Source organism: Diaphorina citri, unplaced genomic scaffold, assembly GCF_000475195.1.
Source record: "Diaphorina citri unplaced genomic scaffold, Diaci psyllid genome assembly version 1.1 scaffold928, whole genome shotgun sequence".
Taxonomy (NCBI): domain Eukaryota; kingdom Metazoa; phylum Arthropoda; class Insecta; order Hemiptera; family Psyllidae; genus Diaphorina; species Diaphorina citri.
In genome coordinates, this window is record NW_007378359.1 from 75,018 (window position 1) to 89,971 (window position 14,954).

Genomic DNA, 14,954 nt, shown 5'->3' on the forward strand with positions numbered 1-14,954 from the left:
TGTTCAAACATGCCATGGCTCGGATGCAGACTTTCAAGCCCGTGTACAGATCCTGGACCGGGCCTTCTGCCATTGTTCATTTGACTCGTCCAGAACACATCGAGTTAATAATGAACAATAGCAAGAACCTTGACAAGGGGTTTGGGTACAACTTTCTACATCCCTGGCTAGGCACAGGCTTGCTCACGTCAAAGGGTAACGCTGGCCATTCACGCTCAGACCGTCTGAAAGACCAATGTAGGTCTATCAGACAGTCGGAACGTGTGTGGCGAAAAGGCTCTCAGACGTAGACGGTCCGAGAGCTCAGAGACCTAGGTCGGAAGTCTGTCAGACAAGGGTTTGTCAAAAGTGGCCGGCATAAGTATTTGATAAAGGTTAATGTTACTGTTTATGTACCTAACTGCTGTCTTCAGGGATAGGGGTTTTACCTTTTACCCTCCGTTCGGTACGTATATGTACCTAACTGCTGTATTTAGTGATTAATCTCATACAGTCTGAGTGGGACTGGGAAAAGCCAGCAGCACGCGATTGCCTAGATAGTCGACAGCACTCTTTCGGCAGCCTTTATTTCTTTATTATACAAAGGAATTCAGTCTCATTCCCATACGAGAGGTATAAACCCTAGTAACCAAATTATCCCAACCCTATTAGAATAAGGATTGCACAACCCCAACCCCAGGATAGAAAAAGTCGGATTTTATCCAACTTCTAGCTGGATAAATCCTGGATAGGCAAAACGGATTCTAAGTGGGTAGAAACCGACAATAAGTACCTAGTCCACTTTCCATGGAAACTGTGTATCAAACCATTCAATTAAATATCAAAACATTTCGAACAAAAAAGCAAACCCTTGATTCAAACAAAGAAAAACAAAGTTCAACAAACTGTCCGAATATTGAATTTAAAGGAATTAACGATGTATATCTCGAAAATAATAGTAGTATAGAAGAAAACCCATTTTCCACTCAAATGAAGTTGTTGTTAGTATTTCTTACAGGAATGACGATCCTATGCTACTTGTCCACCAGTTACATTGAAAATGAGCATAATGTTTGGATGTATGTGCTCAACACATTTCTATTCTACATTTTACTCAACACGAAGCACAAGAGTAAGCAAAGTGCTATTTTAGCCATGCTCATCTTGCATAGATTATTACGTAGCATCAATGTAAAATGGTTAGATGAGGAAGCAGATGTCTCATGTACATTGTCCTATTGGTTTCAATTGAATAATCTTATGTATTTAACTGTATTCTCTTCTCTGAGTCTGATCTCTGTATATTTAGTTTGTTTAATTATCGAACATAATGCCTGTGATAAATTGCGTGAAAGCTCGATGGTACATATTGTTTCTAGCCCTATCCACAATCACTGGAACAGACTGTCTACTCTCATCATTACTACTAATATTATGTCTTCTTTTCTGTATAAAACCTTCCCCTTCACTAGCGAGTACACATTAGTAGTATCCATTTCATCATTGGTCTTGTATGTAGCATTCACATTACTTCGACTCTATAACTCATCTCAAACCTCAGTCAAGTCACTTGTAGTGTTCACTATTCTACTGTCAGTATTGTTGTTTAAACCTTACAATATTCCATTGATATCTTCACTATGTATATAAAGCAAAAGAGTAAGCAAAGTGCTATTCTAGCCATGCTCATCTTGCATAGATTATTACGTAGCATCAATGTAAAATGGTTAGACGAGGAAGCAGATGTCTCATGTACATTGTCCTATTGGTTTCAATTGAATAATCCTATGTATTTAACTGTATTCTCTTCTCTAAGTCTGATCTCTGTATATTTAGTTTGTTTAATTATCGAACATAATGCCTGTGATAAATTGTGTGAAAGCTCGATGGTACATATTGTTTGAAGCACAAGAGTAAGCAAAGTGCTATTTTAGCCATGCTCATCTTGCATAGATTATTACGTAGCATCAATGTAAAATGGTTAGATGAGGAAGCAGATGTCTCATGTACATTGTCCTATTGGTTTCAATTGAATAATCTTATGTATTTAACTGTATTCTCTTCTCTGAGTCTGATCTCTGTATATTTAGTTTGTTTAATTATCGAACATAATGCCTGTGATAAATTGCGTGAAAGCTCGATGGTACATATTGTTTCTAGCCCTATCCACAATCACTGGAACAGACTGTCTACTCTCATCATTACTACTAATATTATGTCTTCTTTTCTGTATAATGTTTAACAATTCTAAATTGAGATTCAAGGTATGAGCCGTTCGAGTAATTTGTAAATGCATCTATAGGTTATTTAACTACCCATCAGTTATCTAGGTGGTACCTACCTCGTCCGTTTAAAATAGGTCTAGATGTTCCATTATTATTATTATTATTATTATTATTATTAGTAGGGAGTGCTATCAGTAAATTTTTCATAGCCCACGTGGCTACTCTTTGTACCCTGGACGCGGAACAGTAGGTTAGGGGGAAGGGGGGGGGAACACCTGATAAGAATGTTTATTTTATTTATTTATTATTTTTTTTTTTTGGAAAAAAGTAGCAATCCATAGGTTGGTTGTTACTTATTTTCTTTAAATAGATTTTAGATTTAACATTAAATGTTCAAAAAATATACTGTCAGCAAGGACTGAAAGGTTCGGTCCCATTACGTACATACTTAACAGTTAAAGTATATTTACCTAGATTTGTTTTAAGACATATAAAATTACGAATATAATGTATTTTGTTCTTTGTTTTGTAATTTTACCGCCAATTACTTTTTACTAACTAAAGAGAATTTGTTATTTGGGTGATTTTTTTTTCAAGATTTTTTTTTTTTTTTTTTTTTTTTTAAAAAAAGATAAACAACGAAAGGCCTTTTGTAGATAACGTCTCTATAACCTCAGCACCTAGAAAGGTGAAATTTGGTAGAGTAGGACTTTTCCCAATATGTCCTAGATGTGCAATAAGAGAGGATTTTTCGGAAATCTAAACCGATCTTAAGTCATGAACAATCTTCCGTGGCGAAGCAGGGACATTCTGCTGATAAAAATATCGGGGCACAGGTGAAATTTTCAGAGGTGTTCTTTCAAAGGTGATTCTCGCACATAGACGATAAACAACGAAAGGCCTTTTGTAGATAACGTCTCTATAACCTCAGCACCTAGAAAGGTGCAATTTGGTAGAGTAGGACTTTTCCCAATATGTCCTAGATGTGCAATGAGAGAGGATTTTTCGGAAATCTAAACCGATCTCAAGTCATGAACAATGTTCCGTGGCGAAGCAGGGACATTCTGCTGATAAAAATATCGGGGCACAGGTGAAATTTTCAGAGGTGTTATTTCAAAGGTGAAACTAAAACGGGTATTTCAGTTCACCAGAACTAGATTAACGGAGAAATTTGTCTTGTAACAACACTGTAGGAATATCTGGATCTTGATGGAGGACTCAGTAACTTTGTGAAATTCCATGTGAAACTAAAACGGGTACTTCAGTTCACCAGAGCTAGATTAACGGAGAAATTTGTCTTGTAACAACACTGTAGGAATATCTGGATCTTGATGGAGGACTCAGTAACTTTGTGAAATTCCATATGAATCAAGATGAAATGATAATGCTCTTCACTTGGATGGGAGGGTTGGTTTTATTTAACCAGACATGTTTCGCCCTTCAACCTACTATGATCTCAAGAGGAAGGCATAAGACAGGGAAACATGGCGCGCAGCAGCAAACCAGCCTTATGGCTGTTACCCAATGATGATGAATTGATGACAATGTTTCGCCCACTGGGCATCATAAGTGTATAAAATAGGAACGGGATAACTATACGAATGATATGACCAAGATGTACTCGATTCCATTTCAGAGACGGCCATGGGCAGCGAAATCAACGCCCAAGCCTCGTCCGAGTCCGACTACGTGCGAGCGGTATACGACATCTCCACCCTGGTACTCGAACGTATGATGCGACCTTGGTTGTGGCCCTCGTTAATTTTCGGGCTTACTCGGGACGGAAAGCGACACGAAGAGAACTTGAAGATTCTACACGGGTTTACGCGACGAGTGATAGAGGAGAGGAAAGCAGCGCGAGCAGCAGGCGGTGTGAGAGAGGGGAATGATTTGGATGAAAACTTCGGTGAGTCGAGTCGGTATTGGGAGCTGGAGGCAAATGCCAGCAGGTCCTTGTCGGCATTGGGAGATGGAGGCAAATGCCAGCTGGTCCTCAGATTTAATCACTCACCAGGGGTTGATGGACTTGATGGAGGAACTATAACTGAGATAACAGCTAGGGTACTAAAGTTAAGTGCTGTTGCGCGTGAATAGGTAGCGTTAGTTAGTGCCTTTTGGAACTTCAAAGGGGAACAGCATAATTATTACTCCACTGTCTCTCATGCAACACCAAATTTTGATCTCTTTTCTTTAGGAAAGAAAAAGCGGGTGGCATTTTTGGATCTTCTTCTGGAAGCATTCAACACCAAATTTTGATCTCTTTTCTTTAGGAAAGAAAAAGCGGGTGGCATTTTTGGATCTTCTTCTGGAAGCATCCGAAAGCTCTGAGACACCCTTGACCGACGAGGAATTAAGAGAAGAAGTTGATACATTCATGTTTGAGGTAAGAACAGAGAAGACCTTCCACTTCCGCAAAACCACAAGGATCAGAAGATGACATTTTAGGGGTCAAATGTATTCAAACACACATGTCTTAATTCTAGGCACACTCCTTTTGTCAAGGGTAAAGGTTTACCTTGACCTCACATTTACAAAGGCATATCCGAAATCGTTCCATCTTTTATTAGAGACGGGTCGATTGATCAATTCACTAAGAGCGCGGTTTACCAAATCAGAATTGTGATCAATCTGGGATTGAGCTATACCCAGTTCAATCCAGAATTGAAGTCAACTCCGGCCCACCAAGTTCTGTCTTCGAAGTGTCTCACATCACGTCTTACACTTGAGTACTCCCGTTCCAAAAGTGGACATGTAAAAGTGATCTTTTTTAGGGAAAATCTAAAAGAATCTGTTGTTCTGTTGATATTTCTGGCAAAGTTGATATTAATTAGTTATAATGTATTATAAAATCGTTTTGGAAATAGGCTATTCACTTATTACAGTACTGTATTCAAGTCGCTGGGGTACGTTAAACAGGGAGTAGACCAGCTTAGTCTGGCTGGGGGACTTTAAACAGGGAGTATACCAGCCTGAGTTTCCCTTGCTAAAGAAATAAAAGGTTGAGTGCGAAGGGCATCCACTCGTAAAATTTGTAGCGAAAACCAAATGTCAACCCAAAGCAATCACCCTAGGCAGGGCTGATTGAGAGGCTGACGAAAAACGCCGCCCCCGTCCGTACACGGGAAAAGGCAAAGAAGAAGAAGAAGAAGAAGAAGAAGAAGAAGAAGAAGAAGAAGAAGAGTTGTTAGATTGGAGAGTAGACTCGAACCACCAACCTCCAGATCCAAAGTCAACCGTTTTTACTCACATTATTGTGTTTCAGAGGTGTATGCAGTGTACGAGTATCGAATGCGGAGATCTCGTGCATAGATTGGGTGAAGAAGAACGAGAGATACCTCATGGTGGGAACGGGGAAAGGTTCCGTACATCTCATAGATGGATCAACAGATAAGGTTCCAAGGTTCGTTCTCGGAACGGCTGGCGTTCTAATAGTCTTTCTCTATTCCATCTCACCTGTATCTTCACCCCGCACCATCTCCACTCCCTTCGCCTCCAGTTCCCTCTGCTTCACTTCTAACTCCTCCAGTTGACTTATCTTACCTGTATCTTCACCCCGCACCATCTTCTCCACCTCCACTCCCTTCGCCTCCAGTTCCCTCTGCTTCACTTCTAACTCCTCCAATCCACCAGATGAACCAAAAAAATCTACGGACAATATTCTATGGAGATGACACATGGCTGAAGCTATTTCCTCCAGAATCCTTTGTCCGTTATGAAGGCACCAGTTCATTTTATGTGAGTGATTACACTGAAGTGGACAACAATGTTACAAGGAATGTTTTACTTGAGCTGAAGCATCCAGGATCATGGGATGTTATGATATTACATTATCTAGGATTAGATCATATTGGTCATATGGAAAACTCATTCAGTCCTCTCATTCAGATCAAGTTAGAAGAAATGGATTCAATAATGGAACTTATTCACAAGAGCTTGATTGAAAATAAAATCAACAGTGGAGAAGATTTCATTTTGGTTGTAACAGGAGATCACGGCATGAGAGATATGGGAGGACATGGAGGCTCAACTAAACCTGAAACTCTGGTACCATTCCTAACCCTAGGCACAAATTGTAAACTAGATAAAAATCGTGAAATGAAAACCTCTGATACTAAACACCTAGAGACACAAAAGAGAATATCACTAAATGACAAAGTAAATAAAATGAATATTGAACATGAGAACACAGCAAGTCAAGTAGATGTTACACCTACCCTTGCTGTACTTCTAGGATTACCTATCCCTTCTTGTAACACAGGTAAACTCATACCAAAGCTATTACAAAATCTCACACTCTCTGAATTGCTATATGCTTACTATTACAACACAAAGCAAATCAGTGACAATTACTTCAACAGTACAGATCAAATCATCAATACAAATCAAATATTTTCACATCACTATAGCTTGCTTCAGAACACATTTCCATCAGAAGACCAAGTCGTGAGTACTATCAGTCACTACTCGTTACTTCAACAGTACAGATCAAATCATTAATGCAAATCAAATATTTTCACATCACTATAGCTTGCTTCAGAACACATTTCCATCAGAAGACCAAGTCGTGAGTACTATCAGTCACTACTCTGAGCTACTCACATCAATATCAGCTAACATCATCAGAAGTTCCACTCATGTGGATACATACATGGTATTTATAGCATTAGTTATATCAGTACTTGGTACCTTGATTACTATTATTGAACCTAACATAACATTCTGTAAACTTTCAGTGTTTTGTCTGACCTGTCTAACTATGCTTGTCAACACCTTTTTTAATTCTTCAATCATACTCAACATTTTCATCTCATATTTACTATCCATCCAAGTAGAAACTGTGTATCAAACCATTCAAATAAATATCAAAACATTTCGAACAAAAAAGCAAACCCTTGATTCAAACAAAGAAAAACAAAGTTCAACAAACTGTCCGAATATTGAATTTAAAGGAATTAACGATGTAGATCTCGAAAATAATAGTAGTATAGAAGAAAACCTATTTTCCACTCAAATGAAGTTGTTAGTATTTCTTACAGGAATGACGATCCTATGCTGCTTGTCCACCAGTTACATTGAAAATGAGCATAATGTTTGGATGTATGTGCTCAACACATTTCTATTCTACATTTTACTCAACACAAAGCAAAAGAGTAAGCAAAGTGCTATTCTAGCCATGCTCATCTTGCATAGATTATTACGTAGCATCAATGTAAAATGGTTAGACGAGGAAGCAGATGTCTCATGTACATTGTCCTATTGGTTTCAATTGAATAATCCTATGTATTTAACTGTATTCTCTTCTCTAAGTCTGATCTCTGTATATTTAGTTTGTTTAATTATCGAACATAATGCCTGTGATAAATTGTGTGAAAGCTCGATGGTACATATTGTTTCTAGCCCTATCCACAATCACTGGAACAGACTGTCTACTCTCATCATCACCACTAATATTATGTCTTCTTTTCTGTATAAAACCTTCCCCTTCACTAGCGAGTACACATTAGTAGTATCTATTTCATCATTGGTCTTGTATGTAGCATTCACATTACTTCGACTCTATAACTCATCTCAAACCTCAGTCAAGTCACTTGTAGTGTTCACTATTCTACTGTCAGTATTGTTGTTTAAACCTTACAATATTCCATTGATATCTTCACTATGTATATCTAGTTATTTAATATCCAATGTGCTCTTTCGTGATAATAGCTTTGCCTGTATTGTGTTACACTTATGGCTAGGACGTGTCTACTATTTCCTTCAAGGCTCTACTAATAGCATAGCTACCATTGACATAACAGTTGGTTACATAGGACAAACTGAATACAACTCTTACATAGCCGGTGTTCTCATTTACTTCAATATGTACGCGCTTAACTTCCTAGCTGTTTTCTTACCTTTTTGCTTCAAGTCACGCAAATACACTAACATTTTCAGAATTAATCTCACGTTTGTTGCGATAAATTTAACATTTTATTTATTCATTATTTATTTACAAAGACATCACTTGTTCATATGGAGCGTGTTTTCACCAAAGCTGCTACTTTTAAGCTCTTACAATGTGGGTAATATATTTGTTTTATTGTGTTTGTATCCGTTTAAAATTAAATAAAGCCAACTTGTGATTTGAAGAGTATTAAGCATGTACGTCACTGGCTACTTTCTACCTTTATCTAGGTATTCAAGGTAATTGTACAAATGTACACACTCACTCTTTTGTATTTCTCTTTTCAGGACCTCATTATTCCTTCAACTTTAAATCCCTGAGGCCCCTCTATCTATTTAAAATGTCACACTCTCACACTTTAAACGTAGAAACTTGGAAACCCTTTCATATTACAGTTGTTTCTCCCCTGTTACAGCTTTGTCTAATAAAAACTCCCACCTGTGTACTCAACGTTTACTTGTGATCTGAATGCAGGTTGTCTACTTCTTCTCCTCTTCCTTTTTCTCATCCAGTGGGATTTCTTCGGAGCCAGAAGAACCAGGCGTATTTCTAAAGTTGGGAAATTGTTCCCATGGTGTTTCCAGTTGGAACTTGCGGAACTCCTGGGCTAATTCCAGAGGTTCTACAACCACACGTTTCTTCTCGTCATCGTATCTGACCTGCAGAGAGAAAGAGGGAAACATTAGAAAAAAAAAAAAAAAAAAAGAAAAAAAAAAAAAAATCAAATAAAAAAAAAAAACAATCCAATAGACTACTTGTGATCTCTTTACTTTCTACCTTATATTAAAAAAAGTTCATTTTGTGTGCTAAAAACTGTTTGCATCAAGCCATTGCTATTGCTGTTTAGCATGAAAATACTGCATCAAATGAGGTCACTTGGACATCTAGCAACAATTAAATGAGGTCTTTAAATTGAAAAAAAAAAAAGATAAAGTTCTAAATTATCATTACCTCAACATATCCAGACAAAGGAAAATCTTTTCTGAAGGGATGACCTTCAAATCCATAGTCTGTCAGGATACGTCTCAGGTCGGGATGGTTGGAGAAGTACACTCCAAACATGTCCCAGATCTCTCTTTCATACCAGTTGGCAGCTTTGAATACTTCATTGGCCGAGTCAAGAGGGGTCAACTCATCAGTGTATGTTTTGACTCGAATACGAGAGTTATATCGGAGACTGAGGAGGTTGTAAATAATCTGGAATCAAAATGGAAATTGTTTAAATGGAGGTCAAACAGGTGACAATAAGGAATTAGGTTTGACAACAGAAATAATTATATTATTTGGAAGAAATGGAATTCTATGCTTATCTTCCTGGGATAGGAGTACCTCCTGTGCCTATTCCCAAAAGTGATAGCCAAAAAGTGCTATTCCCAAAAGTGATGGCACATTAAATCAGACCCAAGGTTAATATTATGAAATTGTTTAAATGGACGTCAAACAGGTGACAGTAAAGAATTAGGTTTGACAACAGAAATAATTATATTGTTTAGAAGAAATGGAATTCCATGCTTATCTTCCTGGGATAGGAGTATCTCCTGTGCCTATTCCCAAAAGTGATAGCCAAAAAGTGCTATTCCCAAAAGTGATGGCACATTAAATCAGACCCAAGGTTAATATTATAATTTTATTAATTATAAGAGTATATTAGGGGCCTTTTTGAATCAAGGCACTACTAACCTTGTGTTATTGGGGGACCCTAAAATGTCAAAATATACAAGACCTTAGTCAGACTGCAGGAGGAAAATGATTTTTCAGTTTACCTGAGAAGTGTCGAACGATCGACAAGATACATGGTCCTCCATCTTGGCCTTTGCTTGGCACCGTCCTCTATGATTTGGTACCCCGCGACAGTAAGTTATCATTATTATAGGTGTACCGAATTGCGGGTACTGAAATAATATGGGTTATTTTTTTATCAATAGGTACCATCTACCGACTATCGTGTACAAATTTACTGAAAGAGACCAAACTGTTAAGTTAATAAAATAGGTATAGGTACACTGATAAATATTTTACTCGTATATTGAGTAAACACTACATAGTAAATTGATTTTTTGGACATGACTTTTCCCGGAAAATTACTCATACATATATTTAAGTAAAATCCGAAAAAATCCGGATTTCCAGCCCAAATATGCCTACAACCATAAATTTTAAATTAACATAAAACAGACATTTCGGGCATAAAATAAATAACACTTCTAATAATTAATTTACTAGTAATGAAATAAATCCATTTTTATTACAAACAACTCAGGTAAAATACAAACATATGTAAGTAGATAGCCTTTTATTTTCCCTAAGTAACTTCTCTTGTATTTTTACTTTTTATTACCCTTTTTTTTTCAGAATTGTTCAAACATGCCATGGCTCGGATGCAGACTTTCAAGCCCGTGTACAGATCCTGGACCGGGCCTTCTGCCATTGTTCATTTGACTCGGCTCATCACCGCTAGTGATTTGAACTTTCTCAATGTACTTGGGGAGTATTTCAGCACAGTACTTTCCAAAGTCTACTAAATGAGAGCGAGCAACCTCATCTATTGGCTTTCTGATGGTGGCTGGAAAAGCAAGAGATAATAATTATTTTACACTCCTATAATGACACCTATGTCACCTCTTCGTACATATAGATGTGAAGTCAAGATAAGAATCAAGGGATCATTTTTTTTTTTTTTTTTTTTTTTCCCGAGAAATTTGGACCTGAGAAGTGTAAACAATCTAAGAATATTATGTAAATACCTTTAAATAAATAATTAAATAAAAAGTGTTTCTTAAATAGAAAAAATAGGTTCCTCACCTCAAACCGATTGGGTCTACTGGGCACATCCATGCCAGCAATGTCAACCAGGTTGACAAACTGAGCTGTGTGGTGATCTTTCAGGAACTGCAACACAGGTACAACTCCTTCGGGAATGATAAGCAACTCCAGCTCATCACCGCTAGTGATTTGAACTTTCTCAATGTACTTGGGGAGTATTTCAGCACAGTACTTTCCAAAGTCTACTAAATGAGAGCGGGCAACCTCATCTATTGGCTTTCTGATGGTGGCTGGAAAAGCAAGAGATAATAATTATTTTACACTCCTATAATGATACCTATGTCACCTCTTCGTACATAGATGTGAAGTCAAGATAAGAATCCAGGGATTTTTTTTTTTTTTTTTTTTGGTCCAGAAATTTGGAGTTTACTTTAATTATAACATAGGACAAATAGATAAGTGTTTTATTTCAAGTACATTGACATTAGGTGATGAGATGAACTTACGTCTTGCTTCTGTGGTGTTGGCTGTAGTTGCTGCTGTAGTCATCAATCTCATATGTTTTGAGGGCATGGACATCAAAGCACCTGATGGAAAGAATACACAATTTGTTGTAATCTTGATGTACATAATAGTTAAATAGAAAAACTATAGTTAGGTCATTGGCTAACTTCTCTACCATTTCTTACTTTGTGAGCTATATAGTCATAGTCACTCTAGTATACTCCATACACCAAGATCAATAACACTGCTATATTTGTATATCACTTCTGGGACTCAAACTCAGTCCACTGGAATACAAGTTCTACCTTCTCCCTCCAAGCTACTGTTGGGCTGATATAACTATAACTAGGTAGGCATACTAAATACCCAAAAAGTTCAACAATGGAAAATTGTTCAGATTCTTCATTCTGGACCCTAAAGGTTCTTTAAGGGCTCTCACACTAGGAAAACGTTCCTTTAATTTTTATTGTAATCTTGATGTACATAATAGTTAAATAGAAAAATTATAGTTAGGTCATTGGATAACTTCTATACCATTTCTTACCTTGTCTGTGAGCTATATAGTCATAGTCACTCTAGTATACTCCATACACCAAGATCAATAACACTGCCATATTTGTATATCACTTCTGGGACTCAAACTCAGTCCACTGGAATACAAGTTCTACCTTCTCCCGATGAGCTACTGTGGGGCTGTTATCATTAAGTAGGTATAGGTACTAAAGAATACCCAAAATGTTCAACACAGGAAAGTTATTCAGCTTCTACATTCGAGACCCTAAAGGTTCTTCAGGGGCCTTCATACTAGGAAAACATTCCTCTAATGAAGATCTTATTTCATAAGGCACATTAAAACACCAAGTACTTAGGTAGGAGCAAATGTTCCATTTTCAAGGTGCCCCTCACTTGTAATGTAAGAAATAAATTTTGGACTCACCTCTCAGGGCTACACTACATCTCAGGGCATTTCTCAGCATCTTGGAGGTCGAATAAACCCTTCTGGGGTAAGATGGAAAGTACCAATATTGTGATTTCTTGATTGGAAATGGAAATCTCCAATCTAATCAAATTTCAGCCTTTTATCAATTTTTTGGATTTGGATTTTGATGTATGCGAAGTTAGCTCAATCTGAAAGTGAATCATAATGTAGGGGTTCCCAAAACGTTGTACGTAGCTCATTTTTATCTTGCATATTGCATACTCGAAATAATTTTACGGCGTTCATACAAATTAGCTCATCAAGTCATCATCATCCACCGAAGCAAACTTTATCTTATAATAATAGGTAGGTACATAGGTAGTTAAAATTAGCACATTAGCATTAGGTACCTTATAAGGAAAAAATAAATAAAAATAAAAAAGCGAGATGAAATTAAAAACTACCTAATGTTACCTATGTATATGCTGATAGATGAGGTTGTTGTTCTAATTTCTTATCAAATCTTAATGAATAGTTCAATAGTTGTAACGTAATGTTTTGATACCTATATTTTATTAGAATATGTAGGTATATGAAAAAATTAAGACATATGATGGACCATCTTTTCTTTTAGGCACCATGTAGGTACTCTCCCAAAGTTTCGCCTGTGGGCCCCCTCGGTCAATAGATTGACGGAAGGCAGTGTCCTCGCGGGGCCCCCGCCGTGGGGGCTACGGGGTGAGATAAACGCCAGTGATTGATACCAAAGGAATGCCCGATTTTCAAAATTTCAAAGCTCGTGGGAAATGATAACGATGATTTCGTGGGAAGGTAGGTAATCTAAGCAGGTATAGAAAAAACGAGCTAGCTACCTAATTGTAGGTCACAATCACAAAGGTAGGTAATTTGATTACTATTATCTACCAAATATACCCAAGTCTAAAAGAGTTACCAGATACCTATGGTTGTTAATATGTACCTAGGTACAATATTGTAGGTACCCGTGCCCTAGGTATTTTGAACATGTCGTCAAGGTAATGTGAATTGTAGAGCAATTAAGAGGTACTTTAGTAAGATACCTACTTTGTTTTGTTCCTTGTACATAGGTACCTCCCCAATATGTCCTAGATGTGCAATAAGAGAGGATTTTTCGGAAATCTAAACTGATCTCAAGTCATGAACAATCTTCCGTGGCGAAGCAGGGACATTCTGCTGATAAAAATATCGGGGCACAGGTGAAATTTTTCGAGGTGTTCTTTCAAAGGTGAAACTTAAACGGGTGTTTCAGTTCACCAGAGCTAGATTAACGGAGAAATTTGTCTTGTAACAACACTATAGGAATATCTGGATCTTGATGGAGGACTCAGTAACTTTGTGAAATTCCATATGAATCAATATGAAATGATAATACTCTTCACTTGGATGGGTTTATTTAACCAGACATGTTTCGCCCTTCAACCTACTATGATCTCAAGAGGAAGGCATAAGACAGGGAAACATGGCGCACAGCGCACAGCAGCAAACCAGCCTTATGTCTGTTACCCAATGATGATGAATTGATGACAATGTTTCGCCCACTGGGCATCATAAGCGTATAAAATAGGAACGGGATAACTATACGAATGATATGACCAAGATGTACTCGATTCCTCGATTTCATTTCAGAGACGGCCATGGGCAGTGAAATCAACGCCCAAGCCTCGTCCGAGTCCGACTACGTGCGAGCGGTATACGACATCTCCACCCTGGTACTCGAACGTATGATGCGACAAAAAAAAAAAGACTTTTACTACTAAGCCTCAGAGTGGGCTTTTCGGCTTTTTGTATACGAAAGTAAACTCATACAAATTACCCGAAAGACATATGACCAACATACAACGGAAAACTTTAGATTTGTCAAAAATGAACGCGTATTTAAATTCGATACACCAATATTGCCTCCAAGCTTACTTACGGAAGTTGCGCGATGGCGTCTCAAACCGAAGTCAGTTAATTGTAAATCTGCTTTCTTCACAGGACTCTTGTCATCATCACCTCCAAGCTTACTCCAATAAATTATTCTATTTCATCATTAAAAAATTCCAATCTCATTTTAAACGTAACAATGTTGTCTGAGAAGGTGAGAAGTATGCTGTGTCGTTTGGCTACCCAATCTTTAGACAGTCCGTCAATATATTTCATTGTTTCTGTTTCAGGTCAGAAGTTTGCCCTTCTGGAGGAGAAATGTGTCCTTGCTTCCATATTGAGAAAGTTCAAAGTTATATCTCTCGAGAAATTAGATGATGTGACTATCATGATTGATCTGATTCTAAGGCCTGCCTCTGGGGTCAAAGTTAAACTGGAGCCTCGCCACAAAATCAACTGAATTTGAGGGAAAAATAATGTTGAACAAGTGTCATAATCATATGATTCATAAGAAGTAGAGTGCCTTGAGTTCAAGCTGTCAGACTAAAAGCAGAATGCCAAGTGGTTGGAAAAATTCACTGCAGACCTTCTTCTCAATGGATCACTAAAGATAAGCACCATTGGGCCTGGCTACTTCCTGGGTATCGCGCTGTCCATAGACAACGAAGTTTTATTGCTCCACAAAAAAAGTCCATGACAAAATTACACCATTACT

General features: G+C 37.6%; 4 protein-coding genes across 4 annotated transcripts; 3 read left to right on the forward strand and 1 right to left on the reverse strand.

Annotated features, from left to right (window-relative positions):
• The first annotated feature begins 6 nt into the window (after positions 1-6).
• On the forward strand, positions 7-4,778 carry LOC113469017 (cytochrome P450 4C1-like). Its single transcript, XM_026826413.1, has 4 exons — positions 7-286; positions 1,029-1,170; positions 3,816-4,110; positions 4,475-4,778. The coding sequence occupies exons 1-4, from the start codon at positions 15-17 to the stop codon at positions 4,639-4,641; spliced, it is 876 nt and encodes a 291-aa protein (XP_026682214.1). The 5' UTR covers positions 7-14; the 3' UTR covers positions 4,642-4,778.
• A 1,049-nt stretch (positions 4,779-5,827) lies between these two features.
• LOC113469018 (GPI ethanolamine phosphate transferase 2-like) lies at positions 5,828-6,703 on the forward strand. The gene has a single exon (XM_026826415.1). The coding sequence runs from the start codon at positions 5,835-5,837 to the stop codon at positions 6,699-6,701; it is 867 nt and encodes a 288-aa protein (XP_026682216.1). The 5' UTR covers positions 5,828-5,834; the 3' UTR covers positions 6,702-6,703.
• Positions 6,704-8,548: 1,845 nt separating this feature from the next.
• LOC103513123 (NADH dehydrogenase [ubiquinone] iron-sulfur protein 3, mitochondrial) lies at positions 8,549-12,501 on the reverse strand. Its single transcript, XM_008477932.3, has 5 exons — positions 12,353-12,501; positions 11,418-11,498; positions 10,951-11,201; positions 9,100-9,345; positions 8,549-8,807 (listed from the first exon to the last, which is right to left on the reverse strand). The coding sequence occupies exons 1-5, from the start codon at positions 12,390-12,392 to the stop codon at positions 8,628-8,630; spliced, it is 798 nt and encodes a 265-aa protein (XP_008476154.1). The 5' UTR covers positions 12,393-12,501; the 3' UTR covers positions 8,549-8,627.
• Positions 12,502-14,423: 1,922 nt separating this feature from the next.
• Positions 14,424-14,919, forward strand: LOC113469020 (cytochrome P450 4C1-like). Its single transcript, XM_026826417.1, has one exon. The coding sequence runs from the start codon at positions 14,439-14,441 to the stop codon at positions 14,697-14,699; it is 261 nt and encodes an 86-aa protein (XP_026682218.1). The 5' UTR covers positions 14,424-14,438; the 3' UTR covers positions 14,700-14,919.
• The last annotated feature ends 35 nt before the right edge of the window (positions 14,920-14,954 follow it).